Here is a 25,432-nt window from a genome sequence, read left to right as displayed (position 1 = left end):
TAGGGATTAGTGGAGCACTTGGGAAACCAAGAGACCACTGTTCCAACAACCATCACGGGGCGGTAAGAAGGAACTGAAGGGGGGTCAGGCCGGCAGGGTCTTATATAGAACACCATATCGGCACCACTCCAGGGGGCTCCCCAGCCGGCCCAACGGGTAGTTGCTAGGGAAAAAGTTTCCGACTTCTGTGCACGTGGCGCGTGCAAACACCTAACTGGAATTGATATGAGCGATCACTCGAAGAAGAACTACTGTTGATGGAAGTGCAAGTGTTCAAGTGACAAACAAGGGCTGACCCCATCAGAAACACCCTGAGGTAGATCCTCAGCTAAGGTTGCCAGCCCTCCAGGATTGTCCTAGAGTCTCCAAGAATTAAAGATTAATGTTTAAATAAATATTATGTCATGTGACGAAAGCTCCATGAATACGTCCAGCCAAAATTGGCAACCCTATCCTCAGCTGGTGTAAACTGTCACAGGCCCATTGACATAAATGGAGTTATGACAGTTTACACCAGCTGAGGATCTGCCCCCATGAGTCTCAGAGAAGGAAATCCCAACACTTCCTCAGCCATGAAAACCATAGCCAAACAGGAAGATCTTTGGCAACACAAGTTTTATCAGAGTCCAGACAAACTCTGATCTTGTAACATATCATAGCATAAAACTTCTCAACATTAACATAAAGTGAAGTTTGGTAGAGTTCTACTACATAGTGACCAGAGAGGGGCTGAAAGAATACAGATTTTTAAAAGAGACAAGGAGTCACATTAGTAGGAATTTTACTTTGAAAGGTAACTGCTTCTGGAGGGTGATAAAAGAATATGGTTGCAGTGTGGACTGATGACAAATTGGCAGCTATTAAGTTATCTTTGACGGTAACTAAGGACCTGATCCAAAGCCCACTAAAATCAATGGGAATTTTTCCAGTGACTTCAAAAAGGGTTTTGGAACAGGCCTTAAGTGCCTGATCCTGCAGGATATTGAGAAATTCCTGTAAGTTGCTGAACATCCTCTACTCAAGGTCTTATTAATAGTAATGTTGGATCTGCAAGTATGTTTGGCACACATAACAGATACGAAAGAATGGTACTGCACTTCAATATAAAATCTGAAATAGGGGTTATTTGGCAAGCTAGCATTATTCTGTCCATTATCAGAGTAATAAAAATGTTTCTGCAATTAAAAAAAAAATCCAGTAAACACTTGTTTTTAGTAAAACCAATAATCCCCTTAAGTGTCTGATATCCAAACAGAGCAGCCCTTAAGATTTGAAATAAAGGTGACTATAAATCAGGGGTAGGCAACCTATGGCACGGGAGCCAAAGGTGGCACACAAGCTGATTTTCAGTAGCACTCACACTGCCAAAGTCCTGGCCACTAGTCCGGGGGGCTCTGCATTTTAATTTAATTTTAAATGAAGCTTCTTAAACATTTTAAAAGCCTTATTAACTTTACATGCAACAACAATAGTTTAGTTATATATTATAGACTTATAGAAAGAGACCTTCTAAAAACGTTAAAATGTTTTTAACTGGCACGCGAAACCTTAAATTGGAGTGAATAAATGAAGACTCGGCACACCACTTCTGAAAGGTTCCCCACCCGTGCTATTAATAAAAGTTAAATGGATTGGATATTGTTGCCCAAGTGGAGATAAATGCAAGTAAACAAACCATAATGACAAGTGCACTGAATTTTAAAATTCTTTCACTTTTAATCATTTTCTGATTAATGGGATTTGTGGCAGACACATTGTGTGGTGGCATCTGTTACATTCTGGGGTGCAATCCAGACCACTGAGAGGTTGTGTCACCACGTGCCCTACAACCTTGGGCGTCTCACAATGCTCTGCTGTTGTAGCTCCCCTCCTGGGCCGCTCACAAAGAGCTAAACAGCCTGCAGGTCACACCTTGAGTTTCTGTGTAAAGCTGCAGTCCTGGTCCAGCAACAACGACTCCAGCAGCCTGTCAGCAACACACCAGCCACACTCTGGCTTCCACCAGCCTTGGTTACTATCTGCCGGGTGACCTCAACACAGTCTCGGTCCCAAATTTCCCCCAAAACATGTGTTCTGCACTGTCCAGCCACCTTCTCGACAGTCCAGATATTAGAGGTTCATTGCCCTGTAAGGTGTCAATAGCCAACCACCAGCTACTTTGAATGGAGTTACCAAACAGCTTGGTTTAAATACAACATTGGATTAGTTTAGCTTGAAAAATAAAAAGTTTATTTAACTACAAAGAGATAGATTTTAAGTGAGTATAAGACACTGAACTCAGAAAAGCTTACAAGAGAAATAAAGATAAAACGCTGTGACCGAATGTACTCTACACACTAATGTAACCATCTTTGTATAAAATATGATATGTGGGGTATCATTGGAAAACTAATAACTCGCTGGTCAACAATCTCATGGTGAAATGTATGTACAAAATGCCTATTAAGAGTTATGAACATAAGCTGAAATTATGACTCAATGTGTTTACTAGCCAAGTCTGGGGAGTGGGTGAATCACTGTCTCAAAGACAAAGGAAAAGCTGACACCTCTAGTCAGGTGTCATCAAAGCTGATGGGAAATCACCTGTCAAGTGGCCATTCTTTGGCAATGAAGCGGGGCAGGAACAAATAAATCTGCATTTTAGCAAGCAACCACATGGAACCTCTTTCACCACGAGACTTCATGTCTCCATTCTCACAGCAGGAAGGAACTTTATCTAGGGCAGTGGTTTTCAATTTTCATTCATTTGCGGACTGCTAAAAAAGTGAAAATGGAGATGTGGACCCATTTGGAAAACTTAGATATAATCTGCGGACCCCAGGTTGAAAACTACTGTTCTATGGTAATGAAAACCTTTTTCAGACTTCTTACACATAGTCCACGAACCCCCCCCCCCCAGGGGTCTGCAGACCATATGTTGAAAACCACTGATTTAGAGGTAACCCTCAGGAAAATGCATTTCAAAGGATGACTCGACTATAAAAGTGGAGGGCAAACACACCTCAGGGTCTCTCTATCTTCCCCCCATCCTTTCACTGAAGACAACAAAGGAACCAGCCCTTTGTCTTCGTGGGGGAGGTCCCAATCTGATAACTTGGTTAGCAGTGTTGCTGGGAATATGTGCAATAGTGTAGCTATGGGGGGAGTGGGACAGCGGCCGCGCTCCCACTGAGCACAAGTGGCGCCTTTTTAATTTCTTGGCACCTTTTTAATTTTTACTCACCCGGTGGTGTTCCGGGTCTTCGGCAGCACTTCAGCTTTGGGTCCTTCACTTGCTCCGGGTGTGTTCAGCGGCACTGAAAGGCCCGCCACCAAAATGATACCAAAGACCTGCGGAGCGAGTGAAGGACCCGCTGCTGAAATGCCGCCGAAGATGCAGAGCACCGCCCAATCAGTAAAAGCGCCGCAGCGGGTGGCGCCTTTTTTTGTGATCGCTCCCCGTTCGCTCCACCTGGCTACGCCACTGAATATGTGGTGACGATTTTACCTTGAACCAAGTCTAGCCTATTAAGTTTAGCTACTAGAAAGTGTTTATCACATTCCAAGGTATTGCCAGTCAACTTCGATACCACCTGGCTAGAGGCGTTAGCTTGTCCTTTGTCTTTGAGAAACTGGTTTACATCCTCTTGCTGTCCTGAGGACCTGTTTCCTACTTACATGTAAACTGAGGTAAACATACATTCCTTTGTTTAGGACAGGACTGTTTAACAATGTCTGCTACCAACCTCATACAGGGGAATTCATAACTTTACATATAATGTTACTACATACATTCCACCATGATATTATTGGCCAGTGAGTTATTAGTTTTCAAATGATACCTCACAAGGCATATTTTGCACAAAGATTATTACACTTGTGTGTAGGGTGTGAATACAGAGGTGCATTCGGTCACAGCATCTGTACATCATCCTTTGCAATGATATTGCTCAGCTTGTAACTACCTAATTCAGCAGCGGCTAAAGTTTCTCTGCTTTCACGTGTACAATTATTCAGGACTTCCATACTCCATTAGAAACTGATATTAAGTGTAAGACTGTAAATGAAACATTGTTTCAGAGCATTTTTTTAAATATGACTTTTACCCATTTTGAAAATAAGTGGCTTCTCAAAGCCAGGAATTTTGAAATTTCTCATTAGCTCTGGGAGGAACTCTTGGTTTGTATATTTTTCCTGTGCTATAGTCAGTGAAATTTTGATCTGAAGGCAAAATGGTCTCAATTAAGATAAAAGTAAATTCTGAATGGTTTCTAAATATCTATTCATGACTCTGTGCTTAATGCACAAAGAATGTCACAAAAATTGATTCAATGCCAAGTCCTTCCTGACAGAGGAGGAAAAATATGTTTGTGCAGATGCACTGATGCAAGTAGTTAGAAGCAGGAGTTGGAACATTCATAGCTGGATTAGAAAAAGAGGACAAGTAGTGCAGACGACCAGGTTTTGGCATTAAGAAACTTTTATAGCTTGAGGTATGTGCACATACCTCAGGTCAGAAGAATGCCTCCAAAATCCCACAGCATGAAATTAAGCTTTCCCATTAGATGAAACTACAGAACCTTCCTGCAACTGTGAAAGAGAAAAATGTTCTCTGGGCCCAAACAGTGATACTGCTCAAATCTACCAGACTAAGGCTATGTCTGCACTACCACTGGATTGATGCTCTGGCGATCGATGCACCAGGGGTCGGTTTAGCGGGTCTAGTGAAGACCCGCTAAATTGATGGCAGAGTGCTCTCCAGTCGACCCCAATACTCCACCGGGAACGAGAAGAGTAAGTAAGTCGACGGGAGAGTGTCTCCCATTGACCCAGCACGGTATAGACACTGCAGTAAGTCGACCTAAGCTACGTTAACTCCAGCTACATTATTCACGTAGCTAGTTTCCAAAGTTTTAATTTATGCCTCATGATACACTCGCCAATTCCCCTCCCCTTTTTCTATTATCTCCTCTTCTCCTTCCAGAATAAAATGTTTAAAAAATACCCCCGACTTTTGTTTGAATTTCACTACTTTCAAGAAGCAAGCATTGTTATAAAGGTATTAAGACAACATGGCAGGCTAACACAAATTGTTGCAGATAGTTGGCATGCAGTCTTGTGCCCAATCTCAGAACTAAGGTGTTTATTAACAGACCAATAATATTGTATTTGTTTAGCTTCTAGTCCTAAAAATGCTATTTTTGTCTATTATTTAAAACTTGTGGAACTGATGCTCACTTTCCTAAATTGTTTAATCTGAAAAAGGAGTTTACTTTGGGACTTGTTTGCTCCTCCAGTCTAGTTCCTCCTACCACCACCAGACAAAAACCTCACCACTGAAGAGTCAAATTTCCAAAAACTTGCTTACGTGCTGAGCCCTATGTGTATTCATATTCTCCATGCAAGAGAAATATTTTTTTTTAAAAGGAGTGGCTGGGTGTACACAGAATATGTGCATATGAAAATAGGTGGAAGAGTACAGTGATTCTCAACCAGGGTTCACAGAGGTCTTCCAGGGGTACATCAACTCATCTAGATATTTGCCTAGTTTTATAACAGGCTACATAAAAAGCATTAGTGACACCAGTACAAACTAAAATTTCATACAATTACTTGTTTATAGTGCTCTATATACTACACACTGAAATCTAAGTACACTATTTATATTACCATTGGTTTATTTTATAATTATATAGTAAAAATGAGAAACTAGGCAATTTTTCAGTAATAGTGTGCTCTGACGCTTTTGTATTTTTATGTCTGATTTTGTAAGCAAGTTGTTTTTAAGGTGAAACTTGGAGGCACGCAAGACTAATCAAACTCCTGATAGGGGTACAGTAGTCTGGAAAGGTTGAGAGCCACTGGAATACTAGGTGCAGAGACTGATTGTCCTTATTGAAATGACTGGGAAAACCAAACGGATTACAGTACTATAGCCCAACCTTTCCCTCCTCCCCCCATCAAAAAAACAACCCTCAACATTTGTTAGACAAGTGTTCACTATATTTCCAATTTGGTAAAACACATTTCAAGAAGGTAGGAGCATCACTCCCAAACACATTTCTGGCTGATTCCTCTGAGGATGCTGAAAACAATCTGCAACACTGATTCTAGTTAACAATCTTGGTCCTTTCAATACACTGGTTCAGGAACGCCTGCACCACCTCTCTCCTGGAAGGCTCCCCCCCTTGTGGGTATATACCACCCCTCCTGAAGCTGTCACAGTGCGAGTTCTGTGAGTAGAGCAGAGGGGACACAGGCTACTGGAAGAGGAGTGAAGCTGGGCAGACCCCAGAGGTAGAGGGGGAGCCCCTGTTGCGGGAACTGGCCTCATAACAACGGCAAGGAAGGGCAGCACTGGCCACTTCACTGCCCACTCAGGTTTGGCCCTGCAGCCCTCTGTCCAAACCTAAGCAGCACTGAGAAGGTGCAATGCCATTCAGTTTTGGCACTGCAAACCCCAACCCCATCCTGATGGAGGGGCCCTGGGGCCAAAGCTGAGTGGTGCTGCAACCCCCTGCACCAGGTCACACCACCACTCACTCAGTTTTGGTCCCATGGTCCCCCTGTCACAAGGAAAAAAGGAAGGCAAATTGTCCAAGATTGCATATTGTTACAGTGATTCTCTGCTTCAACACTAAATTGGAGTTTGGAAGATGATTCTACTGTATAGTCAAGAAGAACTCTCCGAATGAGTGCACTGGTTAGAGGGTGACAAAAATTTACCATAGGCTTCTTATTTTGAGACAATCTAATTTAAGATATTTAGAACCAGAACTTTTAAGTTAAGCCTCAACACAGCCTCCAATATTACGGTTGAATTATTCAGTCCCATAACTGCACCTATTTAGTCACTGAGGCCCTGATCCAGTATCATTAAAGTCAATGGGAGCTTTGCCACTGAGTTAAATGAGTGTAGGATCAAGCCCCTAGCTCCCACGTTCATGAGTGCACACAGGTACTTAGGCTTCTAAATGAGTGCAACTGCAGGGGTAAGAAAAAAGGTGTCTGCAATTTAGTACTTGAACTGCAAGTGTAAAACTGCATCTGCAATACCGAAGGCCTTTTTTAAAAAAACACACTTTAGGTTTCTGCTTATTATTCAATGACTTGGGGTTTAAGAAGGTAATTAGAGCAATCATCTACATTTTGTTTATAATTCACAACTAACAGTTCAACGGATTTTATTTTTATTTTTTTTAAAACAGAGGGATTTTTTTTCAGTTGATGAGCTAGTCAGCCACCCACAAAGTCTACTGAATACAAAGATTACATTGTAATGAATATAATGCAAGACAGAAAAATTAGAAATAAAATACAGAGCATTATATAGCTCACAATTTAGATAATCCCACTGAGTGTAATGCACAAATATTTAATTGTTGACACTGCAGAAAGCAATTGACTGGCACCTCCTTGTCAAATAAGGTCTAGCTGTTTTCTACATCTAACTTATAATTTAGTGGTATTTTAGCTTTGACCACTGATAATGTTTCTGTACCTGCTCCACTGACAGGTTAGTTTGACAGTAGGGTGTTATCTTAATTTTTCTTCTTGAAACAACATTTTAACAAAAATCTCATCCTTTAGACCCAGGAAGCTAAAGACTGTTGACAATATACAAATATACAAACAAGAATTACATCATTAAGCGCTGCTTACTAACCTGCATGAGTTCATTGCTGTCAATCAGACTGTCTTCCAGCATCTCCTGGGTTAGTTTGCCCATAGTACTGTAGAATTCATCTGCAGTTTCACAACATTCAATCTGCCTGTATCAGAACACAATTTTTTCTGTGATCTAAACTAATTATACATTTCAAAGTGAACTCTATTCTCTGTAGGGTAATCATACAGAACATCCCCTATATTACTGATTTAAACCCTTCGGTTTATTGCAAAGAAAACCACCATTATAAAAACCAGCAGATCAAAAGAAGTTTTATACGATAAGGGGGATGAGTGTGCACAGTTCACAGTCCTGAGAGAGTAGGCCACTTTCACTCTGTTAGTGCATGTCAGGAATTCAGATACGGATTAACACATGAAACCCTTGATATGCTAGGAATGGCTGCCAGAGTCTAGTAGCAGAGCAGAGAAAGAGGGTATTTTTGGTAGGGAGATTATTTTTTGTAAATTCAGTCTAAACACTGTGGATAGCGTGGAGTGGAAAAGAAAAATCTGCAGTGCTGTAATCTTCCCGTCACTAGTGTTACGCACTCTTAGGGCCCTATCAAATTCATAGTCCATTTTGATCAATTTCACAGTTATAGGATTTTAAAAATCATAAATTTAATGATTTCAGCTATTTAAATCTGAAATTTAATGGTGTTGTAATTGTAGGAGGTCCTGACCCAACAAGGAGTTGGGGGTAGGGGGTCGCAAGGTTATTGTAGAGGGAGTTGCGGTACTGCTACCCCTACGTCTGTGCTGCTGCTGGCGGCAGCGCTGCCTTCAAAGCTGGGCAGCTGGAAAGCAGCGGTGGCAGGCTGGGAGGGAGCCCACTTCTGAAGGCAGAGCCACCACCAGCAGCAGCACAGAAGTAAGGATAGCATGGCATGATATCGCCACCCTTACTTCTGTGCTGCTGCCTGCAGAGCTGGGCCCTCAGTCAGCAGCCTCCACTTTCTGGCTGCCCTGCTCTGAAGGCAGCAATGCAGAAGTAAGGGTGGCATGGTATGGTATTGCCACCCTTACTTCTGCCCTGCTGCTAGGGGGGTGCCTTCTTCAGAGCTGGGCGCCCAGCCAACAGTTGCCACTCTTCAGCCATGCAGCTCTTAAGGCAGCGCAGAAGTGAGGGTGGCAATACTGTGACCCCCTAAAACAACCTTATGACACCCCCCCGCAACTCCCTTTTGGGCCAGGACCCCCAATTTGAGAAACATTGGTCTCACCTGTGAAATCTGTATAGTACAGGGTAAAAGTACACAGGAGATGTGATTTCACAGGGGGAAAACCAGATTTCATGGTCCGTGATGTGTTTTTCATGGCCCTGAATTTGGTAGGGCCCTACACATGCTATATGGAAAGTTGTTGAATGTTACAGTTGTGAAGGCTATAAGGATTTTTAATTTTAAAAGTTCCCACAGACCTGCACTTTGTCAGCACAGCAGCACATACTGCATAGAAAGCTTTATTTTTTAATGGCAGAAGATGAGTCAGGCCTGTGACTAGATCCAAGTGTTGTTGTAATTACAGCAGTAGAAACTAAAGGTGCCAGGGAGCAGATTTTCAGGCTCATTTAGTATATGCAGTCAGGATCAAATCACCTTAAGCGGTGTAAGTCCCCTGCAGAGACAGCAGCTCTCCCAAACATTATATACCTGTTGTGTAAATGGGAGATGTATTCTTCCTGTGTGAAAGAAATTATGTGGCAAGAAAGGTAGAAATACACTTAACAGTGATATGAAGAGAAAAGAAAATGAATATGTGGATTTAAGTCACCAAGATGACAGAGAAATAGTTACAGGTGAATATTTTCATAAGCAACCAGTGATTTTGGATGCCCAACTTGACATACCTTGAAAGGGCCTGATTTTTCTAAGGGCAGGTGCACAACGCTTTCTGGAACACAGGCCCTTTGTCAGGTGTCTCAAATTGGACACCCAAAATCACTAGTCATTTTTTAAAATCTTAGGCACTGTTTCTACTAAGTCTAGTTTATTTTATACCTTTAACCATGTCAAAGATTAAACAAACAAACAAACAAACAAAGAGGACTTTACAAATCCCCTTACAAGCTGGCTATAGTATAGCCTTTCCAGGATTTCTATAGAATATAGACACACTCACTAAATTTCAGTCTTATAGGGCTCGTCTTCATGAACAGCGCTATAGCAGCGCAGCTACACCAGTGCAGATGCGCCGCTGTAGTGCTTTAGTGAAGATGCTCCTAAGCCGACGGGAGAGCTTTTCACCTCAGCACAGTGAATCCACCTCCCCAAGAGGTGGTAGCTATGTCGGCAGTAGAAGCTCTCCCACCGACATAGCGCTGTCTACACCAGGGGACTAGGTTGGTATAATGTCACTCAGAGGTGTGGATTTCTGACACCCCGGAGCAACATAGTTATACCGATACAGGTCTGTAGTGTAGACCTGGCCTTAGCCTCCATGCTACCAATTTAAATCTATTGACATTGAGAGGCACAGGGATGGTACTGTTTGAGAAGAATTGTGTCAATGGTCAATCCAACCCTGCAGAAAGTGACTTCCATTAGTCGGTAGAATCAAGGTCTCCTGGGCAAGCATGGAATAAGCAGTATCTTTCTAGCAACTCTTGACAGAAAAGGTGTGTTGGGGTGTCCACCCCACACAAGTCTGGAGTGGGTTAATGTGGGCCAGGAGGGGCCAATTAATCTTATATGCTGCACTTTGAGGGAAACCAGAGCTTGATAAGCACTGATTGCAGATGAAGCCCGGTGTGGGGGAAGAGCTTGGAGAGGAGTATAAAGCCAGGAAGTGAGAGCAGGAAGAGACTGCAAGGAGGAGCTCTTCAGTCACTCCCTTGAGAGGAAGGGAATTGGCCAAGGACAATGAGGAGATCCAGGGGGACAGTAAGCTCTAGGGCCCTGACACACACCAGGGATTTTGACAAGAGGTGCAACGTACCCACACTTTCAAGCAGAACAGAAGTTGCATGTTGTCGCTCAAGGCAAAGGGGTCTAATTTGAGAACGTGCCAATCTGGATAACATGCTATTGAACATCTTCTGATCCAGCTCCAATTGGTCGGTGACAGAATTCCTACTGAGCCAGTCTGTCTAGGAATTCAGTTCCCTAACAATAGATCCTGCATTGAATGACTCCTTTTAATCTCTAACAACAATAAGACTTTTTCTGCCTCCTGGCTCAGCAAAGAACTCCAGGTGTCTTGTTATTTGTTTACATAGGAGTTGTATGTAGAGCTGCTTCTGATATGAAGGAGAATCTTTACTGCCTTGACCTTCACAATTTTTCTTTCTACATTGTTGAGCAGGGAGGAAGAAATCAATTATGGAGTGGTATTCCTGGAATTACAACAAATGAATCTTTCCAGATCATCTGTGACTTCCAGCAGCCACTGAAAACATTATAGCCTGCCTCCTATAAAGGAGAATGAGTATAGAAAGAAAACCTGAGTCACCTACTGTGGGTGTCTAAGTTTAGGAGTTGTCATAGGACTCTGGAGCTGCTACTTCTAACTGAAATGTCAGGACGTGTTAGCTGAAATGAAGGCCGATCAGTGCAGAAGAAGACAGACAGTAAGTTTTTCATACAGTGTTCATAAGTACATGTTCATTACATGCATGTGATATTACAGCAAGGCTTAACAGCTACTTCGGTTTCCAGATACTTGATTCTGACAGTTTATATCTGACGTCGGTCTACGTATGTACAAGATCAGAGGCCAGAAAAGCAGTGCTCCATTTCCTCCAAAACAGCACCTCCATGAGCTCATGAAGACTTGAATGCAAAAGGCTGACATTACCCCACTTTTATTTCCAGACATTTCTTTTGTTGTTACTATTACTACTAGAGAGTGAAAAATTCTCAAAGAGAAAGGAGAGAGATAGTTATAGTCTAAGGGATTAAATACATGATTGGAAAACTGCCTGCGCTCTTGTGGAAAAGTCATTTCACTTATTTCAGTTTCCCAATCTATAAAGTGGGGATAAGACATCCCCTGCCTACCTTACAGGGTTGACCAATTCTTACTATAACAACTACAACTATGAGTTAAATATATAATTATACTTCCAATGAGAAGCACCAATGTCTGCAATCCATGATGGCGGTTAGGGCAGCAGTCCTACACATTTACAAATTAATTCATTTTAGACAAAAGGAGAACATCATGAGTCTCTGCATTATTTCAAAAGAAATTAATTTGTGAAAGATCTTTTGAAACTAGATTGCAGAAGTGGGCTAAAACTGTCAAAGATAAGACCATAAATAGAATTGTGACTATAGTATACTGTTACTGAGAGTGGTAATCTATTAAAAATTGCCTTCCAGATAACACCTACCTCATGGGAAGGGAAAAAAATATGTTCTCTTCTTCCAAGGAAAACTGCATGTGTTTTATCCTCCTCCCTTATCAGTGACACTGAAGTTTCTTGCCTCCCTTCCTCCTCTAACCCTTCACCTGCTCCAGTCAACCCATCTCCTCCTGCCTCATGATATTCCTTTTGCCCACTCTCCATACCATCCCTTTCTCCTTAACCTCTCACTCTCATTAGGTTCCTTTCCCTCAGAACACAAATGTGTTATGGTCTCCCCCATCCTAAGTAAAAGCACCTCCTTCTCCAACTAACACCCCATCTCTTTTCTCCCCTTCACCTCTAGATTACTGAATGTGACACATCTACAATCGTGGCCTTAAGTTCCTCTCTCCCAGCTCCAACCCTGATCTATTACAATCGAATTTCCTCTCTCTCTTCATGCTACTGAAATAAAAATCACTAACAATCCCTCCTCAGCCAAATCTCAGAACCTCACCCTCTTTCACCTCTTGCCTGCCTTTGACATGGATGCACAGAATCTCCTTCTTGAAATCTGGTCATCTGAATTCTGTGACTCTGTCCTTTCCTGCTTCTCCTCTTACGTCTCTGGTCACTTCGGTATCTATTTCTGTGGAAGTCCCACAGAATTCTGTCCTTTGCCCACTCCTCTTCTCCCTTATGCCTCTTCTCTAGGTGACCTCATTTTCTCAAACTGCTTCAACTAACACATCTGTGCTGATGACACTCAAATCTGCCTTTCAACTACCTGACTGCCAGTCCTGCATTGCAGCCTACCACTCTGACATCTCTTCCTGGCTGGCAACTGTAACTTAATGTCCAGGCCAGGCCAAAATCTTACTGTTTGTTCCTCCATCTCTTTATCTACCCAAAGAGAACTCATCATCTCCTGTCTCAACTATTGCATACTCCCCTCTTTGGGCCTTCATGACACCCACTTCATTTTCCTTATGTCCATTCAAAATGTTGCTGTTAATATCATTTTCTTGGTCCATCATTCTGACTACGTCACTTCTGTCTTGGAGTCTTTCATTGGCTCCTCCTCCAGTACATCAAATACAAGCTTCTGGTCCTTACCTTTAAGGCCTTTCACAATATAGCTCCTCCTTGCGTATTAGTATCTTATCCTCCCAATCCTTTCTACTCCTATTTAGCCAGCATATCTTGCCTATTTGACTGTTTCTCCCTCGAGTACTGTTGAGCTTTGTTCCAGGCTGCCCCTTACGTTTGGAACACCCTGCCCAAACTAGCCCAGAAGTCCCTCATCACAACCTACTTCCACCAGGATGCCAACTAACAATGGCTATAAAGATGCCTTGTATGATTTCTGGTGTTTATCTTATTTATTTGGCCTGAGTAAAATATGTTCTTATTAATGTTTCCCTCAACTGCCTGCTGCCATTCCTTCCAATTGTTTGTTATTTCCACTTTTTAAGTCTTGTCTTATTTAGATTGTATGGTAAACTCTTCACATCAGAGAACTTAATTTATTCTATGTTTGTATAATACCTAGCAAGATGGGGCTCTGATCCTGACTGAGGCCTCTAGAATTCCAGGTGAAGTGGGAAGTCTGTGCACAGAGGTCCTGTGGGACTGGGCCCATTGTCTGTAGATAACATAATACAAAATAATAATAATGCTATGTCTAGTTTATTCTGAATGTAAACAGCTCAATTCATGAATAAAGCCTGAGTAAGAACAGGTCTTAGCTAATTATTCACCATTTGCAAGTTACAAAAAAAAGTAATTATTTTTCAGATTAAACATGCAAGATACAAAACCAAATATAATATAAAAGCACTTGCCTGTGGTGCTGAAGTTTTAAGTGGTAATTTATTTTGCAAATTTAGAAGACCTCTTGGGATATTGCTGCACACACATTTTGTCAATATCTTTAATATTTTAATTTTATATTAAAGGAAAAGTTTTGTGGCTAGGAAGGTAGGCGTTGCTGGGTATCAGAGGAAAAGATTGAATGCAGCTGCTAAATCCAACAGAGTTTTCCAGCTGACACTAGTAGATACTTGGCCTGTTCCTGCTCACATTTCCCAATGAGAATTTTGTCACTGACTTCATTAACTCCAAAGGGATTTGGCCCTCTGTTTGGAATGTAAATATTTGCAGTGACAAAAGTAGTAGTTCAGAAAAATCATTCCATTCCAAGTATCCTTTTTAAAAAACAAAACAAAACACCTAGACTTGTATTCAATGATTGTTCCCTTACAAAATGAGACAGCTTGCACCTATACATTATCCTTAATAAAATCTTAGTTAAAAATGTTCTTTAAAGCAATTGCTTCCACAGATAGTTTCTAGAAAACTTGTTGGTTAACACTCATTCACCAGGCAATGCACTGTACAGAGGAACAGATTGAGGCTTGTAATGAGCTGAGCACTACTGTAACTACACTTTAGCAACATATGTTTCTTCCTGAAAATAGGCACAAATTTTAACAGGGAGGGTAATTAACCATTGGAACCATTTTGCCAAAAATTGTGGTGGATTCTCCATCACTGGCAACTTTAAAATCAAGATTGAATGTTTTTTTCTAAAAGATATGCTCTAAACAAACAAGAATTAATTCAGAGAAGTCCTACGGCCTGTGAATCTAATGTGCCTTTCATCTAGTACAGACAAGGAGCCTCTATGCACAGAACTCCCATTGATTTCACCTAGAATTGTGTGTGCAGTGGGCTTACAGAATCAGACCCAACATTTAAACACATATATTATATATGCTATGTAATTAAATATAGAAATTTGATAGGGTGAAGACCAATAAGTCATCCCGCCCTTCTTTCTGCCATTGCCAGATGGTTCCCTAGAGTACATTTTATGGAATGCTATATTGCAAGGCCATGTCTTGTTTATATCTGGAATTTTCATTTCAGAAAAATAACACACATTAAAACCATATATCTTGCATGCATTGCACAAAAAGAAAGAAAAGTCACTTACTCGCCTAACTTTGCCCAGATAGCCAGTGCTACTCTCAGTATAACTTCAGAACCTTCAAAGAATACTGAATCCCAGATCTTTAAAACTGTATGATTAGGAAGGCATGTAGCAAAAAGGGTCAGGAACCATTGCATTGTGAAGACATTGGTAAGTGGGGGTTCATAGCCTCCTAAAATGGAAAAATTAAGATAGCAAGTCATTCACAATTCATTATTCCCCAAAGTTACTTTATAATGTTGTGTGAACTGATGCAGTGTTGCATTCTGAAGACTGCCAATAGTTCCAGGGCCTCTGCTGCTGCTCAAAACTTTCCCCATCTGCAGCTGTTTACAGGGTTTTGAATAACAGAAGTGAAAAGTAACATGTCAAATCACTCTGCTGCAGTGTAGGAAAACTGAGACTATGCCTACACTAGAGAACTTACAGTGGCACAGCTGTACCGATGCAGCTGTGTCGCTGTAAGATCTCCCATGTGGCCACTCTATGCTGACAGGAGAGAGCTCTCCCGTTGACATAATTAAACCACCTCCAATGAGCAGTGGTAGTTATGTTGGCAGGAGAGCTTCTCCTGCCAACATAGCACTGTGCACACTACCACTTATGCCAGCGAAACTTATGTTGCTCAGGGGTGGGGTTTTTTCACACCTCTGAGCAACATAAGTTTTGCTGACATAAGTGATAGTGTAGACAGGGCCTGAGCAGCAGCAGAGGTGCTGGTGATGTCTGTAGATCCCAGAAGGTAGCACCACTTAGTTAATACCCATTTCATATTTGGAAGGAGGTTTTTTTTTTATTGTACCCTGCAATCACAACAGCTAGATTTTTTTTTAAAATAAAACTCCAATTCTGCAGAAGTTGATGACAATTGTCCAAAAAAAAAAAAAAATCTCCTACTTGCCTGATGGGGAATCGTTCTTTTAAATCCTGTCTATTGTATTAAAATCCTAGTGTCCTGCCTCAGCAGACACAGCTGTAATGTATTTGGTTTTCCTTTTGGTTTTTTAGCACTTTCAGAAAAGATTTAATCCTTCAGTTTGGAATTCTGAAGTTTCACTTTCTGGTGCTTGGAGCACGTTTCATGAATTTTGGTAGTCTGGATTGATTCATAGGAGGTCAGCAACACTCCCCATCACCCTCCAAAATTACTTGATCACCAAGCCAGCAAACATGAATTAAAGGCTTTTTGTTTATCTGTTTTTATACTATTCAGGCAGCCATCAAGACTATCTCCTAGAAGACTCATTCTTTACAGGAGTCTTTGTAATGTTCAGGTTTGGAACTCAAGGGGCATTCAATTGTAGAATAACAAAAAACTAAATCTTGTTAAGGATAGAACGTTCTGAGAAGTGTTACGCCTCAGAGTTCAGGGTGCAGAGCCATTTTCAGACAAAGATCAGCTCTCAGATTCAAGGACATTTTACACTCTGTTTCACTGGGCATCTAACCAGAAAAATAACAACCAGACATGATCTACTGCCATGAATCAGTCTTCCCACAAGAATAACATAATTCAAATACAGATTCCACCAAGAAACTGAAGAGGACAAAGGCCATGCAATTAGACAGAGAACTTTCCAGGACATCCACTGTACTATGCTATGTGTTGTAGTATTGTCAGATACATAATTTATGGCACTGTCAACCCAATTCTGTCCACAGCTACTTATGAGGCTTAAGTATCTCCTCATTTGCTTCACCTGAAAGAGCTGTTGGTTCAAGATACAGTTACCAGTATCAGAACAATCTCCTCTCATGTTAACTATGTTAGTCAATTAGTAAAAGGTCAACTGTATCCTTACACAATTTTAAAAAATGTTGTTGCTCTCAAAGTTTTAATATATACATATTTAAACCACTGTGTTTTTAAAAATGATGCTCAATGAGGCAAATGTGAAAATAATTCAACACCATTTTTGTTGAACCCACCTCTACTTTCCCTGTTTGCAACTCTCTGAAGCGTATCCAAGTGCTGAGACAGTTCAGGAAGTTTCATTCTTAAAAGATCTCGGAATACGGCCATATCCACAGACAATGCACGAAGATTATTGACAAAATAGCTATCAGGCAGTACTTTATCGATTAGGTAAATCATGATCTGTAAGAAAATGAGAAAAAGATCAGTCAATCATTTAGGATTGATAAGGAGAGAACAAATGATCTTCCAAGAATAGCAAAAACTCCTGTTCTAAAATATAAAATGCACTAAAATGTTCTATTCCACTGAGCTATAGCTTAGACACCCTGGGAAGATGTGCCTTAGGTGTCTGATGTTTAATTTAAGAAGGCAACATTACTTTAAGCCAGGGCCGGCTCCAGGTTTTTTGCCGCCCCAAGCGGGGAAAAAAAAAAAAAGCCAGAGTGCTGCCCCTTGAAAAGTGCCGCTCCAAAGAGCCGGAATGCCGCCCCTTTAGAAGTGCCGCCCCAAGCACATGCTTGGAACGCTGGTGCCTAGAGCCGGCCCTGCTTTAAGCATCCGTAGACATTCCAGGTGCAGAGCACCTGTAGGATTGGGTCCTAAGTGTCAACTCTTCAACAGCAGCTTGCACTGCTAATGGAGGAGTCTAGATAACTTCAAAAAATAACAGGATGTAAAAGACTAATAGAAGCCACACCACACAATAATTGAAGTAATATTCTGTTAATCAAAGCCAATTTTTGATACTTCTGTTGTTGTATGTGCTAGTGAGATGCTCTGAATTATTTAGTAAATTCTTAAATCCATACAGGCCTGGTCTACACTAGGATCTTAAATCGAATTTAGCAGCGTTAATTCGAACTAATCGCTCAACCGTCCACACCAGGAAGCCATTTAATTCGAACTAGGGGGCTCCTTAGTTCGAATTTGGTACTCCACCCCGACAGGTGGAGTAACGCTAAATTCGCACTTGCTAGCTCGAATTAGGCTAGGTGTGGATGCAAATCGAACTTAGTAGCTCCGGGAGCTATCCCACAGTGCACCACTCTGTTGACGCTCTGGACAGCAGTCGGAGCTTGGATTCTCTGACCAGCCACACAGGAAATGCCCCGGGGAAATTTGAATTCCTTTTCCTGTCTGGGCACTTTGAATCTGACGTCCTGGCTGGACATCGGGGCGAGCTCCGCAGCACCTGCAACGATGCAGAGCTCTCCAGCAGAGGAGTCAGCCCAATGCAAGAATAGAAAGAGATCCCCAGCATGGACAGACCGGGAAGTCCAGGATCTGATCGCTGTGTGGGGCGAGGAGTCTGTGCTGTCGGAGCTGCGCTCCAACAAGCGTAATGCAAAGACCTTCGAGAAGGTCTCCCAAGCCATGACACAGAAAGGATACAGCCGGGATGCGATGCAGTGCCGCGTGAAAGTCAAGGACCTGAGGCAAGGCTATCAAAAAGTCAGAGCGGCAAACGGACGCTCCGGAGCACAGCCCCAGACATGCCGCTTCTACGAGGCACTGCATGCCATTCTCGGTGGGTCTGCCACCACTGTCCCACCACTGACCGTGGACTCAGTGGATGGCATAGTGAGCCAGGACAGTTCCTACTCAATGTTCGCCGATGGGCAAAACGACGAAGGGTCCGTGGAGGAAGGCGCAGGCGACAGCGAACACAATGCCGCTTTCCCTGACAGCCAGGATCTGTTCCTCACCCTCACAGAGATCCCCTACCAACCCTCACCGGCCGTGAACCCGGACTCAGAGTCAGGGGAAGGATCAGGCGGTAAGTCGTATAAACAAGAAAATATTTATTTGCTCAAAAACATGTATACCAAAAATATAAATTCTATCTATAAATACTATATCTAAAAGTTTTTAAAGGGAAACTAAACGAACAGTAGGTCTACACAGATTGGGATGGAACAATAGTCCTCCATGGACAATTCCACAAATGCTTCAAACAGTTCCTCAAATACCCTCCGCAGGAGGTTTCGAGGAAGAGGTGCCCTATTTGGTCCTCCGGTGAAGCTCACTCTTCCACGCCACGACATCCTCAGATACAGGGGAACCATCGCCTCTACCAGCATGGCCGCGTAGGGTCCCGGTCGGTGAAGTGCTTCCCTTAACATCCTTTCTTTCTGCACTCGAGAGACACGCCTCAGGGTAATCTCGTTACTGAAGTGCTGCATCTAATTAGGGCAATTAGCGAATAGTTACTGTTCTTAATGGTTTACTTATACTTTGCATAACAAAGCCCCGCGCTTAGCAGCCACGTGCTGTAGGCCACACAGGAAAAGCATACATTGATCTTTCCCCTGCAGTGTCGGGAGTGGCTGCAAAAGGGTCATAGTATCTGATTTCCAGATTGCCGTTAGCACGACGGCACAGCTATCCGTTAACTGATAAGCATAATGTACTGTAAGGCTTACCAGGACTCTCTGCTAGAGGGATTCTGCTCTCTCTCCCGACTTCTCCGCTCTCCTGTGCAATGGCGCAGCCAATCAGAGCGTAGGCCAAAATGTTGTGCTTCTCTGGAGACCACGTGACACTTGTTGTCCGGTACGGTCTTCTTCATGGAAATTGACTAGACGGTGTTCACTGTTCGCGAAAATGTATCTGTACAAGGAAATCACTAACTTTCCCCATCACACAGCTTCGGGTCCTTCCCGGACTGCCCCGGCATCCCCCTCGCAGAGACTGGCAATGATTAGACGGCGAAAGAAGAAGACTAGGGACGACATGTTCGCTGAACTGATGGTCTGCTCCCGAGCAGAGGCTGCAGAGCAGAAACACTGGAGGGAGACCCTATGTGAGCAGCATCGCACACTCATGGAACGTGAGGATAGGTGGCGGCAGGAAGACCAGCAGACCACCCAAACGCTACTTGGTCTCATGAAGGAACAAACGGACACGCTTCGTCGCCTTGTTGATGTCCTGCAGGACCGCAGGCTGGAGGACAGGGCCCCCCTGCAGTGTCTCTGCAATCGCCCTCACCAGCCAAGAAGTCCTGGCCCCCCCTCACCCAAAAGTACAAGACGGAGGGGTGGTAGAGGACGTGAGAACTGTCACTGAACCAGAGCAGAGCGGCCGTGTACCCCGCACTTCTCACGTTAGAAATTTGTAGAAGTGCTTCCCTTATAGGCTCAGCCAGTCCCAAATCCAAGGTTCATCCCCCCACTGTTTATTAGATTAATAAAAGCTGTTTGCTGTTAATCACTGTTTCCGTCATGTCTTTCCTGTCAGAGGATTTTTCGGTGTATGGGGTGGACAGGGGTTTCATACTTGCACGGTATAGCCTACAGTACCAGGGTACAGACTTGGGGAAAGGATCAACTGCGGGGCACACACACACTGCAGTCAGTAGGCACCAGGGTCATTCTGTGTTGTGTATGCTGCCCCTGTTCATTTCGTAATGTGTATAATTGTCCAGGGTCCTAGCGCCTGTCACGCCATTACTGTGAAGGCAGGCTGCCCTTACGATGCACTTGCAACGGATCCACGAGCCTATCCGCTGCCCTGAGCCCCAACAAGAGCCCTCATCCACGGACAGATAGTCACCCTTCTCCCACACCCATCACCCCTTCCCACGCAGAAACCCGCAGCCCACTGCCGTCATCCAAACCCCTATGCAAAGAAGGCACCACTCGCCCCTTCCTGCAAACCCTCCCCTTCATGCAGAACCACTGTCATCCGTCCCCCACCCCAGAGACCTATGTAGGAGCAGGAGGATGTCAGTCCTCTATGGAGGAAGCGGTCTGTACGTCAGTGCACACCGTGCCCAGCACAGTATGCGTCCATGTCTCAACACCAGAACAGAAATGCAAAGTAAAAGAAAGATTTATTAATAATGAGTGTAACAATTACTTTGCTTAAAAACGTGCTTTGGAAGTGGGGGAAACTTGGAGAACAAGGCATGTAGCCGCAGATCCAAATCGACACAAACTGACACAGGCCCAGGGTCAGTTTCTCTTGAAAGCAAGTGGAGAGTCATAGGTTACCCTGATCTCCGAGGAAACTTGCTTTCAAAGCCTCCCGGATACAGAGCGCTTCCCGCTGGGATATTCTCTCGGCACGGGTGTCTGGCTGAGCGTAAACTGCAGCCAGGCGATTTGCCTCAACCTCCCATCCGGACAAAAAGGCCTCGCCCTTGCTCTCACACAGATTGTGCAGCACACAGCAAGCAGCAATAACTACGGGGATATTCTTTTCGCTGATGTCCGAGCGAGTGAGTAAGCTCCGCCATCTCCCCTTGAGACGTCCGAAAGCACACTCCACCACCATTCTGCACTTGCTAAGTCTGTGCTGTTTAAATGTCACAAATGGAAGACTTGCTATCCAAGTCAGCATCTAAATTACTGGCAATGTATGTGATGCTGCTCTTTAGAATGCTCTTGCCGCATTTTAGCTGGTGTGATATGTTATTGTACATTGCACTTCATCTTGTCGTTATACAAGGTAATAAACTGAACAATATAACAATGCACAGCACAACAAATATGTTTAATTATACAAAGAAGGCAACTATACTGGCAATAATTCACCAACTGATTATGGTGAAATATGTAAGGATCATAAAATGAGACAAATATGACTGCTACCATCTTGATGGAAATTGTTATATGCAAGTATTTAGAGCATTGATATACCACCTGCCCCTGCAATTTACATACAAGATGTTATTGCACTGAATGACTGTCTTCCCTGCCTGTGACTTTAAGCATTTATTAGAAATTTTTACACTTCTATGGATTTCATAGAATTAGCAGAAAAAAAGCGTTATATGCAAATAAGCATGACATTTATTTTGCAGCAATGCATTATTTTTGTCTGCATGATTCTCAAAACTATTTCTACTCTTTCTTTGCAATATAATTCAGAGTCCTTTATTTCTCAAAATACATTTATCAGTCTTCTGTTTGCATTAGGATTTTTTTCTCCCTTGTGAAAAAAAATTGTGCCCTATTTCTTTACTTGTTCCAAAGGCTTGGGAACAAGATAATCTAATATTAATTAGAACTGTAATAAATATCCTTGCAGTTCTGCTAATTTCTTGTTACTTCAGTTGTAAAGCACTATATTTAACAAAGCCACATGCACAATGGGTTCTATTTCCATAATGGATATTGCTTTAAATACTCCAGACATGAAAGAGAGCTAGAAAGAAAACAAAGCTTTTTATAAGCCTTAAATATTCACTTCTGCCTACTTCATTGGCATCAAAAGTGTTTAGGAGTGGGATTTTTTTTTAAATAGTGATGTACTTTATTAGCATCCTGTGGTACATTTTCCAGCAATTGGGATATTTCTCACTGGTGTTCAATTCTGTAGTTTCTTCCCCATGCCAATCTGTTGTTTAATCTGTTTTTATAAAATCTCTTTAGTATTTTTTTAAACTAGATGAATCACATGTGTGATTGTTTTTTTCACACAAACTATGGCACTCATCTACCATATCCATTTCTACTTCAGTTAGGTTAATTTCATTTACTGAATTTATAAGCAGGTTCTATCTGTATTGAACTGGAGATTTAACATTAACGTGCTTACTTTAACTAGTGAAGTGACTTAGGAACTGCTCCTTTAATAAACTGGAGAACATGTGGTTGTCATAAAATAAATTGATTATAATTGTAAATTATTTAGGCAATCACACAAGGCAATTATGTGGGGAGAAAATTATACAAGGCAAATTTTACTCCATGATATATAGTGGAACTATTCTAAAATTTTCCTAATGTTACAACTCTCTCTCTATAATAAAGCAACATATCAGATATCTATCTAGAAATGTATATGTGCTGAACTTTGACTCTGAGAGCTGTTATTTTGCCCATAGTTTCTAAGACTTAAATATCTATATCTATATCTATATCTATATCTAATATCTAGAGCAAGGTAAACACCTCAGTATCTGAGAGAGTCATGATCTTTAACAATTCAACCCCCATGGTAAACTCCTCATTTACATGAGCAAACTGTACTTTAGGAAGATCATGCATAACACTGGCAAATCTTGGTCCTGGTGCCTGTAGCAAGGCAGGCCTCAGTTCTGTGGCTTGGACTCTGGATTCTGTGGCACTCTGCACATATACAGCAGCAGCAGCTTTAAATTAAGATGGGAGGGTTCTAAACAATTAAATATGAAAATGAGTAATACACTCAGTACAACAGCACCCAGGATAATTATTTTGATATTCAATTCTACTTACTTCACGCTGATCTCAGACTTTGTTTCAAAGCGCTGCAGATTTTTGGACTGACAACACACAAATTCATCACGGTAGTTGTCAAGGAAAGTCGGAAGCTTGGGTTGCTGGGAAAAGGGCCAGTTGGTGCTTTGGGGGCAGTTTGGGATTGGCTGAAATTCTGGCCCCATTGAAGCCAATGGGAATTTTGCCATTGACTTCACTGGAGCCAGGATTTTACCCACTATCTGGGTATTTTTGCAAAAATGGTCATTAGTCGATGTTAATGGGTGACATTTAAAATGACCCATTGAGATGGATCAGTTCTCTGTGAGCTGCTGTTTTAGGCTGTCTGCAAACTTATGCATTGTTTACACTAAGTTCACCTTTTAAAGGTAATCCTCACTATCAGAAGGGTTAGAAACACAGAGAGTGGTTTTACTCACTTTCAGGGCATCCCCTTCATTGCCTTCCATTACTTCTAAGATGAGTGCAGCTAGTATATTAAAGCCTTGGCAATATCCAACTGATTTGTTCCATCTAGCATAAGCCAGCAGAACTCGTTTCAACACGACTCGGTCCTGTTCTGCCTCCTGGCCACAGTAAGAACTGCAACCAGTTCGGTGAAGATCCTAAAATAGGAAAGATATTTGAGATGTTCTTCTATTCAACTACCTTACTTCTGGTCTCCCCCATCCTGCCACACACACACACACACGCGCGCGCACACACACACACACACACAATGATGTTCCCACTGTTTGAAGAGATACATTTTTATTTTAAAATGTTTAGCTTATTGAAGGAATGCCATCGTTTGAGCAAAGGGCTGGTATCCAGGAAAGCCCTGAGTTCTAGCAGGAACTGAGCCACTAGCTCACTTGACATCCTTGTTTCCGATCAACAGAGCAGGAAAATTGGGTGTAAAGAAGACTACTCTGTAAACCAGATGGTGCATCTGAAACTGTCCTAGATAAATAAATTACCAAAAGTATGCCGGTATCTGACTGTCCCTGAAACATCAATAAGCTTACAAGCTATCTTTAAAGAGATAAAACATAAATAGCTGCAAAATTATTTTTAAAACATTCTCATTTGTAAGGTGCTGTTTACTGCTGAAAAATTATGAAATCCAGAAAAAAGTGTTAAAAGAAAGTTGTACCCAAATCTTAATTAGAAGCCTAAAAGAGAAATATTACATATCTCCTTTTTTCAAACACTTCTCTGCATAGAGAAAGAATTACAATGTGAATTTTAGTCAATGGAATATCATGATTTGTTGCCACTATAAAGTATGGAACAAGGTACTAGACTGGGTGGTTATAGGCTACTAACATTAAAATTAGCAGCTACAATTTCAAGTTCAGTTCTAGAGCTGAATATAAATTTTATGCTGGCATACATACTATTTTCTAAAGACTCTTTTTAACACTGTGCTTGAGCAAACCATTAGTCCTTTAAATGTTAACAGTGTATTCTTTGTAATTGCACTTTGTGTTAGCAAATGAATAAAGCCAACATCTTTTTTGACATGCAAAGAGAAAATAGGAATAATTTACATCAAATTGCAAAAATATTGCCAGATTCCTTATTTTTTATGCCAGCAAAAAACACATTGTTCTGGAGGTTGTAACTCATTTGTGAGTGAAAAGCACAAACATGTACAGCACTTTTAATTTTTAATAAGACACTGTACAGGCAATATCTATAATTTAGTGTTACCAAACTGGGTAGTATTTTTCAAACAAATATTCAGAAATGTAAGCATCATCACTTAGGTATACTGGTGCTAAAGCAAAGATGGAATTTAGAAAATATTATTTTCATGAAATGATCAATGTAAAACAGACTAATCTGCAAGACACGAGAGCTATGTAAAACTATAATTTGAACTATGATGTTCTCTTCCCAAAACTGGCTCTTATTTTAAAAAGAAACGACACAACAACTGAAACACATACAGAGTGAAGGCTATTTCACTACTGTAGGCTACGTGACAATATGGTCAACTTATTACATCACAGCACGGTTGGATACCAGCAAATATTTTATTTATAGAATACAAAGTCCACCAAGACCTTAATCAGAAATTTGCTAAACCATCATTAATTCAGCAAGTATGATCCTCAAGCGAGCAAACAAACATTACTTTACATACATATCAGAACATTACATCATCTCTAGGAGGTCTAGAAAGTTTCTTTACAAACACAACTAAAACAACTCTGAGCTATAAACTTTACATGACCGACAGTACAGTGGACAATTGAATGTAGACAAATGCAATTTACTGAAGGAAAAGATGACTTACCCTATAACAGCTGGTTGTCTCTCTGCTAGTAGATGCTAACAAACAAGTATTTTGCAAAAATTCTCTCTTCAATACAGGCTCATATTGTGCC

At 41.8% G+C, this 25,432-nt stretch overlaps 1 protein-coding gene across 4 annotated transcripts in view; it reads right to left on the bottom strand.

Annotated features, from left to right (window-relative positions):
* TBC1D30 (TBC1 domain family member 30) overlaps window positions 1-25,432 on the bottom strand; it is a 95,218-nt gene that overhangs the window by 12,185 nt on the left and 57,601 nt on the right. For all 4 annotated transcript variants that reach the window (XM_044993268.1, XM_044993259.1, XM_044993287.1 and 1 more), the window contains 4 exons: window positions 23,477-23,662; window positions 16,863-17,031; window positions 14,937-15,105; window positions 7,646-7,751 (listed from right to left, as the gene is read on the bottom strand). In XM_044993268.1, the coding sequence (XP_044849203.1) occupies window positions 7,646-7,751; window positions 14,937-15,105; window positions 16,863-17,031; window positions 23,477-23,662 (630 nt within the window). The remainder of the gene's footprint in view (window positions 1-7,645; window positions 7,752-14,936; window positions 15,106-16,862; window positions 17,032-23,476; window positions 23,663-25,432) is intronic.

This window comes from Mauremys mutica, chromosome 1 (assembly GCF_020497125.1).
Source record: "Mauremys mutica isolate MM-2020 ecotype Southern chromosome 1, ASM2049712v1, whole genome shotgun sequence".
NCBI classification, from domain to species: domain Eukaryota; kingdom Metazoa; phylum Chordata; order Testudines; family Geoemydidae; genus Mauremys; species Mauremys mutica.
Note: the sequence above shows the minus strand (reverse complement) of the source record. Positions and strands in the feature narration are given on the sequence as shown.